This window comes from Canis aureus, chromosome 8 (assembly GCF_053574225.1).
Source record: "Canis aureus isolate CA01 chromosome 8, VMU_Caureus_v.1.0, whole genome shotgun sequence".
Taxonomy (NCBI): domain Eukaryota; kingdom Metazoa; phylum Chordata; class Mammalia; order Carnivora; family Canidae; genus Canis; species Canis aureus.
The window spans coordinates 39834217-39846801 of record NC_135618.1 but is presented as its reverse complement, the minus strand read 5'-3'; the positions used below and the strand labels follow the sequence as shown (position 1 = coordinate 39846801).

The 12585-nt window shown below is 45.1% G+C and overlaps 1 protein-coding gene and 1 long non-coding RNA gene across 9 annotated transcripts in view; one reads left to right on the top strand and one right to left on the bottom strand.

Moving 5' to 3' along the window:
• The window catches only part of LOC144318894 (uncharacterized), a 131772-nt gene that overhangs the window by 98684 nt on the left and 20503 nt on the right, over positions 1-12585 (top strand). The window contains exons 1-2 of one of the 8 annotated variants that reach the window (XR_013384854.1): positions 839-1276; positions 5767-5883. The exons of 6 other annotated variants lie outside the window; for them this stretch is intronic. This is a non-coding gene — a long non-coding RNA (uncharacterized LOC144318894). Of the gene's footprint in view, positions 1-838; positions 1277-5766; positions 5884-12585 lie in introns of those variants that run through there. One more of the 8 variants, XR_013384856.1, reaches the window with a different exon arrangement.
• Positions 4243-5288, bottom strand: LOC144318890 (olfactory receptor 2C1). The gene has a single exon (XM_077906374.1). It carries the CDS (start codon positions 5286-5288, stop codon positions 4350-4352), a length of 939 nt encoding a protein of 312 aa, XP_077762500.1. The 3' UTR covers positions 4243-4349.

Genomic DNA, 12585 nt, shown 5'->3' with positions numbered 1-12585 from the left:
CTCACGACAGCCTGTTCAGCGCAGTTCCCAGAGTCCCAGGCTTCATTCTCTACACAGAGTGGTAAAAAGAATACTTTTCCAGAGCCTAGGGGAAGGCAAACAGATGGGCTTCACTGAACATCAGGGTGGGAACAGAGAGACAGCCCAGAATGGATCAATTAGGGAAGGCTTTGGAGGCCTCCTCCAAGAGCTAGTTTTTCTGAATGAGGAAATGGAGGTCAATAGAAAGAACAAGGAATGCAGATGCGAATGAGACTGCTCTAGAAGGCTCCTCCCACTCCCAGGGTATTGTGGGCAGGGAGTTGGGGGCAACTGCTGCCTGCCACCCTGTGGAAGGAGGGGGCTGCCCCCTCCACTCATTTCATGCTCCAGTCAGCTGTGCAGACAAGAGAAGTCCGTACCAGAGCTCCTAACTCCTGCCTGTCAACTGCCCCAAATAGTCTAGAGGAGACAGGTAGGAGCTGGAGAACATATTCCTTTACTCCCTCCTTCAAGAGATACTTGATTACATGGGAAGGGCTGAAAAAAAAAAATCTTCCAGGATATGCTGGACCGGTGCCCCAAGGGGAGACGGGGTGGCGCGCCGGCCACCTACTCCCTCTGGCTCCCCAGAGGGGCGAGGCCCAGCTTGCGGCCACTCGTGGTCTTTGAGTTCGGGGATGGGAGGCCACAGCTGCAGGGGAGAAGGAGGAGCCGCAGCGCTCGGGGCCTTCCCAGCAGAAGTCAGCTTCACACAGTCCATTCACCAGCCGCGCCATCTTAGCCAGCGCGCTGCACCGGAAGCGGCCGCGCGGCATGCCGGAATGCTCGGAAAGCCCGGCGCATGCGCACCAGAAAGGCCTCAAGGAGCGGCGCGGAGGACGCAGGCGCGAGCTAAGGAGCGTCGTCTGGTTTCCGCCCTTCCGCTAACCAACCGCCATTCTTCCCGAGGAATCCGCGCGTGGTAGCCGCTGGCGTCCTGTCCTCAGTCAGACTGCGGGGGAACTTGGGCGGCGCCCTTGGCGTTTGTCCGCTCCCTGTTGCTCACTGCTCTATCTGTTGGCCGGCGCTTCCGCTGCTTGGCTTCGGCGGTTTTCCTTCACCTCAGGTACAGGCGTCGCAGCAAACGTAGTCCAAGGCCGTCACGTGCTGTTGGTGTGCTGGGCGCAGGGCTAGCACAGTGGGGGCGCGTTCACTCTGCGTAATCCTCACCACGGTCCTCTGAAGTCAGTAGTATTGCCGTTGTCATCCTCCAGAAGAGGAAACGAAGACTTTCTCCGTGACTACCGTGACGAAAGTAAGCTTTCCAACCCGGTGTTTTCTTCCTCCTGTCGTTCTTAATACTCGTGAGTACCGCAAGCCCTTCTTAGGTGAAAAAGTCTCCCCGTTCCTTATTTCCGAACTACAGTCTTTCGCCAGAGGAAATGACTGTTACTTGTCTGTATATCTTTCTGTACCTTCCTGTGCAGTTTTGCCAAATCTTGAAGGTTTTCTTTGTTTTTTTATTTTTTTTTATTTTTTAATATTTTATTTATTTATTCCTGAGAGAGAGAGACAGAGACACAGGCAGAGGGAGAAGCAGGCCCCACGCAGGGAGCCCAACGTCGGACTCTATCCGGGGTCTCCAGGACCACGCCCTGGGCTGAAGGCAGCGCTAAACCGCTGAGCCACCCGGGCTGCCCTCTTGAAGGTTTTCTATTTCAATATTACGACCACACCTTTTAACCTGAGGTTGTTTCGTGTAGTCATGTACCGCAATATATCCAATCAATCATTTCCATTTTGGTGGACATTGAAATACTTTTCTAATTTTATGTGGCTGTCCCATCCTTGATTTGGGATATTCTGAATATATTTTGAAGAGGGAGCTGATAGATTGGGATGTGGAATTTGAGGGGCATAACAGTGGAGACTTCTCCGTGGTCTCTCTGCCCTTATCCTGGATTGTTCATTCATCCATCATTTATGAAGACACTGGTTGTCCAGTGAAGGAGTATACTGGATCAGGGTATAAATAGAGGGAGGTGGGAAGTGAAATAGACTGATTAACCTCCCTCCGAAAGCCTCCACTTTGATTATTATTATTTTTTTAAAATTTTAGTTATTTATTCATGAGAGACACAGAGAGAAAGAGAGAGAGGCAGAGACACAGTCACATGGAGAAGCCCACTCCATGCAGGGAGCTCTATGGGGGACTCGATCCGGGAACTCCATCCCAGGGCTCCAGGATCATGCCCTTGGCGGAAGGCAGGCGCTAAACCTTGGAGCCACCCAGAGATCCCCTTCATCTTGGTTATATATAACACGGGAACAGTTTCCACAAAGCACTCCCCCACACATAACCTATATGATTTTACAGTGTTCCTGCCTGGCATTCTATTCATTTTACAGGTAATGAAAAGGAGGGCTGAAGAGCTCAGATCCACTAGTTACCATATCCCATTTTCTTCCAGAGTACTCAGAATGCCTCTTAGCTCCTCATGCCATAAATTGTCTAAGTTCTCTGCTGTCTCCCTAGTCAGAGACCAATGTAACCAGACAGCTACATGGTTAGGAAAGAGAGAGCGTGTGTGTACGGGAGTGAGCAGAGTGTGATTGTAGAAGAAGCCCAGTATGTTTTACTGTGCCCCTAATGCCAAGTTAGATTTAAAGTATTCTGTGTTTCAATAGGGAGATCTTCATTACTGCAAAGTGTTTAAAGATTCCCTATTTTCCTCTTATTTCCTCCCAAGTTATTTATTAATGTAACTGGTTTGGCGAGACAATATGACTGCTCAGTCTCCTTGGTAGTTATATTTCTCATCAATGAATCCAGTGTCGTTCTCGTTTTATTTATTTGTATATTTTTAAAAAGTTTTTATTAATTTATTCATGAGAGACAGACAGACAGGCAGAGATACAGGCAGAGGGAGAAGCAGGCTCCATGCAGGGAGCCTGATGTGGGACTCGACCCAGGTCTCCAGGACCACGCCCTGGACTGAAGGCGGTGCTAAACCGCTGAGCCACCAGGGCTGCCGTCGTTCTGGTTTCATATATTAACTTAGGAGCTTATTAGTCTTTGCAATCCTGCTGTCTGAGAACTTCATCTACTCTAAGTGTGCTGACCAATAAAAATTCTGAACCAGCAAGTCCATGGACTTTGATAAATGCACCAAGATAATACCAGTACTTGGGTAGTCCTGGAAACACACTTGAAGTATTACTGAGTGGAAAACTGAGAAAATAGGTCATGGCTCTGGTAGTAGGTGTGTATTCATTCCCATGGCAAGTCTAGTAACATGCTGTATCGCATATGGGCATTCTGATTCCAATACCTGAGTTCCTCAAAGTGACTCATGGTGTGCTGGCTGACTTCCAGGAACGTTAAGCCTGAGAAAATAGATCTGGAGGCAGGGGACATCCTTTATGGATAGCTTTTATGCTCTTAAACTTGCTTAAGGAATCTCAGAGCATCCCATAATTCAGTAATCATACTAATAATATATTTAAATGCTGGTAACAAATTTCATGGGTGGGACTTGGGAGGAGGTAAGTTCAATAAATAGTTTTGATTCAAAGGAAAATAAAATTCTTTTTTTCTCGTTAAATAGTGGATGAAGCAGAAAGTGGCATGTAGACATAAAGGACAGGGTAAACAAGATGACAGAGGATAGGAAGTATGGTAGACAGGCTGAAATACTGAGAAGAGACTGAGATGGAGAAAGGGAATGGAAAGGGTACAAAGATGAATTGTGTGAGTTTTCATTGGGGATTAATCATACCTGGTTTGATTTTCTGGAATAATAGCATCACTATATAAAGTTATTGCACACAGAACTGCTTTTTATTTTATCTTTTTTATAATTATTTTTTAAGATTTTATCTATTTAATCACGATAGACAGAGAGAGAGAGAGAGGCAGAGACACAGGCAGAGGGAGAAGCAGGCTCCACACAGGGAGCCCAACGTGGGATTCGATCCTGGGTCTTCAGGATCATACCCTGGGCCAAAGGCAGGTGCCAAACCGCTGCGCCACCCAGGGATCCACAAGAACTGCTTTTTAAAGTACAGAATTCTCTAGAAATACAAAGACATGTAACACTTATTACACTAAATAAATAACATGTGGACGACAAACGGTGCGTTGAATTAGGTTTGTACTAAGTCAACAGCCTCTGACCGTTGATCAGATACACTCTTATCTGTAGTCCACGGGATTTTTCGTAAATAGCATAGGATATTAGAAATAACACTAGCCATGTATTAAAAGTTAGGGTTGTTGGGAACATGTCTTGGGTTTATGAGGGTTGGTACTCCTCATGTTCATTTGGCCAGAGTGAGAATGAGTAAAAGTAGATGAGAATATAAGTGATGATGGAGTTTCCCTTCTCTCAGCCAAGTGATCTTCCCTTTCCTAGCAGCCTCCTTAGTGCTCCCTTTACTTCCCTATTTCTCAGAGTGTAGATGAGAGGGTTCACCGTTGGTGTGACCACAGAGTAGAAGAGGGAAATGAATTTGCCCTGGTCCTGGTTGCTGGTCTTAGCTGGAAGGAGATACCCATAGATAGCTGAGCCATAGAAGAGCAACACCACCACCAGATGTGAGAGGCACGTATTAAAGGCCTTTCTCTGTCCCTCGACTGAGTGGATCTTCAGCACTGCCTGAGCTATGTAGCAGTAGGAGATCAGGATGACACTTAGTGGGACAGCAGTGAAGAAGGTGCAGACACCATTGAGCACAACCTCATTGAGACTCGTGTCTCCACAGGCCAGTTTGATCATGGCAGGTACCTCACACAGGAAGTTGTCCACCCTCCGGTGCCCACATAAGGGGAGCTGCAGAGTGAAGGTTGACTGGATCACAGAGTTGCTCAAGCCACCCAGCCATGCAATGGCAGCCAGCAGCCAGCAGAGCCGAGGGTTCATGATGGTGGTGTAGTGCAGGGGCCGGCAAACTGCCACATAGCGGTCAAACGCCATCACCACAAGCAGGATACACTCAGTGGCCCCTAGCCAGAGGAAAACATAGAGCTGGGTCACACAGCCACCATAGCTTATGGTCTTATCTGGTCCCCATAAGTTGATCAGCATTTGGGGGACTGAGCTAGTAGTAAAAGCAAGGTCCAGGGTGGAGAGGTTGCTGAGGAAGAAGTACATGGGAGTATGGAGCCGGGCATCCAGCCAGGAAAGCAGGATAATGGTTGAGTTCCCAAGCAGAGTCAGTAAGTAAGAGAAGAGAATGACCATGAAAAAGATTATCTCCAGCTGGGGATGGTCAGATATACCCATCAGAATGAAGCCCTCCAGGAAGCTGTCGTTGGCCTCTGGCATTCTGACTGTGCTCTTTCACTTGAAGAATCTGTCCAGGGAAAACCACTGAGAAAAAGCAAGTAAGAAAGTATTAGATAAGGCTGCTCGGCATCAGAGAGGGTCTGATAGTTTTCTGGGCATCATATTTAGGTACCAATTTAATGTTTGTGACTACAAATATTGACTGCAATCCCTGACCACTGTCTCACATGAGTGGAAACTTTACCCCTTCCAGTGTGAACTGTGAGCTGTTGCTGCAATGAAAGAAGTGCCTTATGAAGAACAAAAGGATTAGGGATCTTCAGTTCAGCAAAGTGGTTACAACAGGGTAGAGGGAGTTGACCATTGGAATTACACGTAGAAAGTCTTAAAGTACACATTTACCAAGCCAAAGTTTTGATATGTTCATGGGTGGAAGTAGACCCACTATATTTGGAAAAGCTCTCCAGAAGTTTCTGATAAACATTTCCCCATCTCTGCCAAATCCCTCCCCTCCCAGGTGAAAACTAGTGATCTACAAAGATGGGATTATGGAAGAATATGATGAGTCAATTAAATTATGGCAAAAAGTGAAAAGAGAGAATATATACTTATCAACTACAGAAGATACAAACATGTAAGTTAAGACGAGGTAAAAAAAAAAATAAGATGAGGTAAAATAAGGATAAATAAAACTTCACATAAACCTATTAAGTTTAGTTGGAACAGGCTAAAGAAATAAATAGCAGTTATCCAAAGGGGGTTAAAAAGCTTAATGGGTACCAATTATTAGTAAAAGACTGGATGATTTCAGAGGGATCCTTGATGCTTTGAGTTATACGACCACCATCCCCAGCATAAACTGTAGAGTAATTCTAACATCTCACAAATATTAGTTCTTGTTAATTAGGGCCAATAGCATCCTTCTATCAATCCAGGTCAGGGATGATAAGGATTTCACAGGATGTTTCAACCTTCCTTCAACCTCTGCCTTATACCTCAAGTGGAATTAGCTTTATCCTTTTCATTTAAAACTTAATGGAGCTGAGGAACTGAGCTACCATCTGATAGTGAGCCCATATTTCAGTTCAGAAGGTTTTTCTGAAATCCATCTCATACCTCCAGTAGTAGAAGTGTTTTGCCTCTTGTATCCACGTAGGAGGAAGAAACAGGCAGACACTGCCCATCACCCCCGCCCCCCTTTTTTTTTTTGGTTTTATTTATTCGTGAGAGACACAGAGAAGTCTGAGACATACGCAGAGAGAGAAGCATGCTCCATGGAGGGAGCCTGATGTGGGACTCGATCCTAGGACTCCAGGATCACACCCTGGGCTGAAGGCAGGTGCTTATCCGCTGAGCCACCCAGGCGTCCCCCCCTTCCTTTTTTAATATTTTATTTATTTATTCATGAGAGACACAGAGAGAGAGAGGCAGTCATAGGCAGAGAGTGAAGCAGGCTCCTTGGAGGGAGCCTGATGTGGGACTTGATCCTGGGAGTCCAGGATCACACCACCCATATTCTTCCATTAACTGTCTGGTAAATGGGTTCTTGATGCATTGTGGCAGGTCAGGGATGCCAGAATGTCTTTCAGACGGTGCTCTATGCATATGGAATGGGTTTTACCCCAGGAACAAACCAACCAAAACAGAAAAGGAAAAAGCGGTACCTAGAGTGGGAAGCTATCAACTTTGGTCACCAGACGGTTCAGAAGGAAATGCCAGAACAGCCAGATTCTTGGCCTGAGCTTGACAAACTCCCCAAGGCAGCAGGACTGTAGCCTCAGGGTTATATTCAGCAACTCAGCTGCTCTTCAGGGTGTTTTCCTCCCTCAAAGGGTCTCTTCCCTTGGTTCTTACTTCTCCCATAATTTGGGAATGTTAAATTGATGCAGCACTACTTGCATTTTAAGAGGAACCTAGAGAGAATATGGAATGCAAAGGGCACGCCACTTACGGGGCAATTTTGCCAGGGGCATGCCGAGATAGGGGCTGTTTGGGTACAGAATGAGTTTCAGGAATGGCTCATATGATGACGGGTAGATGGTTTCCATCTTGGCCTGGCTGTGAATTTGGTTTGAATGTTCAGGATATTGAGAAAAGCAGCCACGACTTGTGTCCCAATAAGAATCCCGAATATCGTAATTGTCCACCTTCACCCAGTTTTCTGCCTGTTTCTCCTCTCAATATCACAACTGTGAACTGACTACTCATGGATTAGGTGTCACAGCTGGACTTGGGCTGGGCCGCCTCCTATCATCAAAATTGCCCCTGAGCTCCCAGTTCTCAGCATCCAAGCCTTGCTTTAATAATAGCCTGAGGAAATTAAAGGGGAAGGGAATCATCAAAAGCAAGGAAACAAGCCCAATTCTAAATTCCCAATCCTGGTAGAGAAGTTTTGAGATATGTTTTAAATATTTCATTTATCTGGGAGATGGTTGGCAGTGATATACTAGAGAGCTCAGTTTGTGCCGGACTCTGCACGGAAGTTCAAAGTTAATCTTTCTTGAGCTCATGGTCAGAATGGGAAATGGGGTTTTCAGTGGAGAGTAAGATCGAGGCAGTATGGCAGACGAGAACCACAACACAACACAAACTGTGTAGATGAAAGAGTCTGAGGTGAAATACGGACAAAATCTCTCCAGTCGGAAAGTTTAAGGTATTTAATCAGGTGAACAGGAATTGTATCCCCAAAGCTCAGAATTCGAGATTCAGAGATAAACGAGTTTGAATCTTAAAAGAGGTAAAATAGGACCAGTAAACCAAATGGTAACAGAGTTCAAACTAAAGTTTCGGAAATAGTTACACCAAAGAGGCATCACAGCTAAGAAAAAAATACTTAAATTTAAGAAACGCCTGGGTGGCTCAGCATTTGAGCATTTGGCATTGGCTCAGGAGGTGATTCCAGGATTGAATCCTACATCGGGCTCCTTGCACAGAGTCTGCTTCTCCCTCTGCCTGTGTCTCTGCCTCTCTCTCTCTCTCTGTGTTTCATAAATAAATAAACTCTTTTTAAAACATTTAAGATAAACTTATAAAGAGAAATTAAGGGAATAAATGTTGTCTGGAGGGGACTTCAACTTTTGAAGTTAAAGTCAGGGAAGACAATCACACTCCCTTAAAATTTGTTTCTGATGCTACTGTTAGAACAAAAATCCTGGCTGCATGGACCTGAGCGTGGCTCAAGTGGCAGCAGTTGTAATGAGCATAGGATCTCATCAAGGGCTAAATGTATGGTGGCATATCACATAGGTATACAAACTGAACACCACAAACTCAGAATGGAAATGGCTGGATAGCATGGTGTTCCAGGAGTAGCTCTCCAGGCTACATCTCTCTGCAAGCTGACAGCAGTTTGCCATGGGTGTCACCAAGGGAAAGCAGAGTGCTTGACATGAGGGCCAGGAGGGCCGCTCTCTGCCATGCAGTGCCCAGGCAGTTTCCTAGTGGAAGGTCTTACCTCATTTTCCTGATGGCTTAAGAGACATGGAACATGTGCTGATTTTTACAGAGAAGGGAGCAGGATGAAATAGTTCCCATGGAGAATGGCCATACATTCCTTCTTTTAACAAATGATTAAAGCAGGTGTGGTTTTGTTTTCTCTTCCAGTTAAGGTCTTCACAATCCTGAGGGGATTTTATTTTTTATTTTTTTAAATATTTATTTATTTATTCATGATAGACAGAGAGAGAGAGAGAGAGAGAGGCAGAGACACAGGCAGAGGGAGAAGCAGGCTCCATGCCAGGAGCCCGACTACTGAGGGGATTTTAAAGATGTGTCCATGCACAGCAGGTGCTCTCGAAAAGCAAAATGGGCTTAAGTTAAAAGCAAGGGAAATTATGACTGCACATTTTGAGATTTCAGCACGATAAAACACGGGTAATTGAGAGGAAGGTGTGCCTAGAAATTTGTGTGCCTGAGGGCTATACCCAAGTCTTCCCAGACCTCCTTCTATTGAGGACACTGTTCCTAGGACTGGAGTGCATGCTAAAGAATTTTGTTTCTTTATTCTCATCAGACTAAGACTTTCCCAGCTCCTCTCCTGGATCATCATACAAATGACTTTGTTAAAGAGTCCGTCATTTGTAGCTTTACAATTTCTCTTCATAGTTCAAATAGGTTTGCTTCCTGTCTCTGCTCACAGCTGATGGAGAAGGTCACAGATGGGCTTGGGGCTCTAAGGCCATGTCACCTCCAACCCTTCTTCTGCGGGAAGATTGCAAAATCACCTCTAAAAAGCCTTACATTTCACACTCTCTTTTCTCTCTCCTTTCCCCATGTTTGTTCCCCCTTTGCCTCTCATATACCTGAAGTCTCTATTAACGAAAGTGTTCAGATTGTTCGAGGAAATATACCTTTGGCTTCAGGAAGCTGCTGAATCCATCACACCATCCCTGGTGGACCACGAAGGAGAGAGAGAGGAATTAGTGAGGAGACTGAACTGTGCAGTGTCTCCTCAGCCCACTAGTTGGGAGCACAGGCTTTTATCTCTGGGGCTGGCGCTGGCCATCTGAGGAGCACTGGATCTGCCTCCTGGAAGCCCGACTGGCTCTGGCTCATTCTACAAAGCCCAAGGGGTCACACTGGTTCCCCATAGATAATTGGCACAAAGCATTTGTGTGGCCACCACATGGGGAAAAGGCTGTCCCCGAAGAACCCACTCCATCTTTCACCTCAGTCCCGCCCCAAAGACACACTACTAATTGAATAGTAGTAAGAATAACCACATTCCTTAACTCATTACTAGTGATACATATTTTTATCCTGCTCAAGGTACATCCATATGATCTAACTCAGTTCTTAAAATGCTTTCTGGGGCACCCGGCTGGCTCAGTTGGAGCATAGGACTCCTGATCTCAGGGTTGTGTGTTCAAGAGTCCCACTTTGGGTGTAGAGATTGCTTAAAAAGAAAATCTTTTTTTTTTTATTTTTATTTATTTATGATAGTCACAGAGAGAGAAAGAGAGAGAGGCAGAGGGAGAAGCAGGCTCCATGCACCGGAAGCCCAATGTGGGATTCGATCCCGGGTCTCCAGGATCGCGCCCTGGGCCAAAGGCAGGCGCCAAACCGCTGCGCCACCCAGGGATCCCAAGAAAATCTTTAAAATGCTTTCTATGGCAGTTGAAGCAGTGGTCTTATCCTCACTATGTAGTTGGGTAAACTGAGCATGAAGTGGTTATATGACATGCTTAGTGTTAAACAGCAGTCAGCCCAGTGTTTGTTTCCTCACTGGGCATAAATCAGCCACCCTGTGCAGAAGCAGTGAATATTTTTGACTCATCCTCTGGGAGATGTCATCCTTGAGAGTTTTGCGGGAGGGAAGGAGGAGAAGGAATTCCCACTAACTCTGGCTGTAACATAAACCAGGAATGGGGGCGTGAGCCTTAGACACTGACACCATGCTGTGTGAAGAGCAATCACTTACAAATGCTACCAAATAACTACATAAAAGGCGACTGGCGATGTCATCAGGCAATTATATGTTATGGAGATAAATTACCCCTCCCCCCCCAAAAAAAAACCTGCTGAGTTACAAACCTTGTCATTCAAAGGACTTGTTACTGAGGGGACATCGTGTGCCGGGTGATGGTGGGGTCCGACCAGAAGCAATATCGGCATGGGCCCTGTTGACTGGGGCTTCCCTCCCTGTAGGTCTGTCTGTAAATGTCTCATAGTCATTAGCTCTCCTTGCTGGCTTGTGCCAGACGCTGTGCTCGGCAGTTTACAAACATCACGACGACCTCATCAGGTAGGTATTATTCCTGCTGTACATGAAACTAAGGCTCGGAGTCATTACATAACTCGTCCAAGGCAAAGAGCTAGGATATGGTAGAAAAATCAAATTATCTCAATGAACACAAATGGGGAATTCAGTAAATGATGGCACGTCTGTGGAACACTACCCAAGCTGTCTTTGGACTCTATAATACTTCTCGTTTTGATTTAATTGAATCTTATTTTATTTACTTTTCCAGTTTATTCCCCATCCCCCCTCTCATTCTGCTCCACGCCCATAGACACCTACTGTGTCTCCTGTGGTTGACATGTTTAAGTGAGTGGGTCTAATTGTACCCGTGTAAAACATCATGTATCTTATACAGGTAAATGTTTTAAATTGACATCCATGGTATTTGCTATAGACTTCATTATACTTACATTTTAACCTCTTTTTTTTCAGGTGTTTCATTTATGTTGTACTTTTTATTATGTATGTATATTTTTAGATTTTATGTATTTATTCTGGAGAGACACAGACAGAGGCAGAGACACAGACAGAGGGAGAAGCAGGCTTCTTGAAGGGAATCCAACGTGAGACCCCATCTAGGGACTCTGGGATCACGCCGTGAGCCAAAGGCAGATGCTCAACTACTGAGCCCACCCAGGCGTCCCTTGTTGATGTTTAGAAAGATAGGGAGCCTGGTTCTCCCTCTGCCTATGTCTCTTCCTCTCTCTCTGAGTCTCTCATGAATAAATAAATAAAATCTTAAAAGAAAAAGACACAACCATGTTGCTATGTACCCACTTGCTTTAGTATTTTCATACTGAATACACATCTATCATGTTTTTTCATTCATAGGGATGAATATATAGCCTTTCTTAATTTCCCACTACCACAAACAATGCGGAAATGATCATTCACGTAACATTTCCCCTTACGGACTGCATTAGGGTCTATCACAGATATGTATGTATGTATGAATGTAGGTATGTTCTAGCTGGAGATTTCTGGGCAAATGGGATATACATATGAGCACTCTCTGATTCTGCCAATGGGTTGATGCAATTTACAACTCCCAACAGCTAGAAATGAAGGTTTCTGATTTCCCCTCTGATTCTGCCAATGGGTTGATGCAATTTACAGCTCCCAACAGCTAGAAATGAAGGTTTCTGATTTCCCCTCATCCTAGCCCACACCTAGTATAATCACATCTTCTAACGTATGCCAATTTGATGGGTATAAAATGGTATCTCAGTGTAGTCTGCATTTTTGTGATTACTAGTGAGGTTAAACATTTTCACAGATATATTTGCTTTTTAAAATTCTTATTCTGGAGATCCCTGGGTGGCACAGCGGTTTGGCGCCTGCCTTTGGCCCAGGGCGTGATCCTGGAGACCCGGGATCGAATCCCACGTCGGCCTCCTGGTGCATGGAGCCTGCTTCTCCCTCTGCCTGTGTCTCTGCCTCTCTCTCTCTCTCTCTCTCTCTCTCTCTCTGTGTGACTATCATAAATAAATAAAATTTAAAATAAATAAATAAATACAATAAAATTCTTATTCTGTAAGTTGTATTTTCATATCCTCTGCCTGCTTTTAGTTTTTCTGCATGTTGGTTTATTTGCAG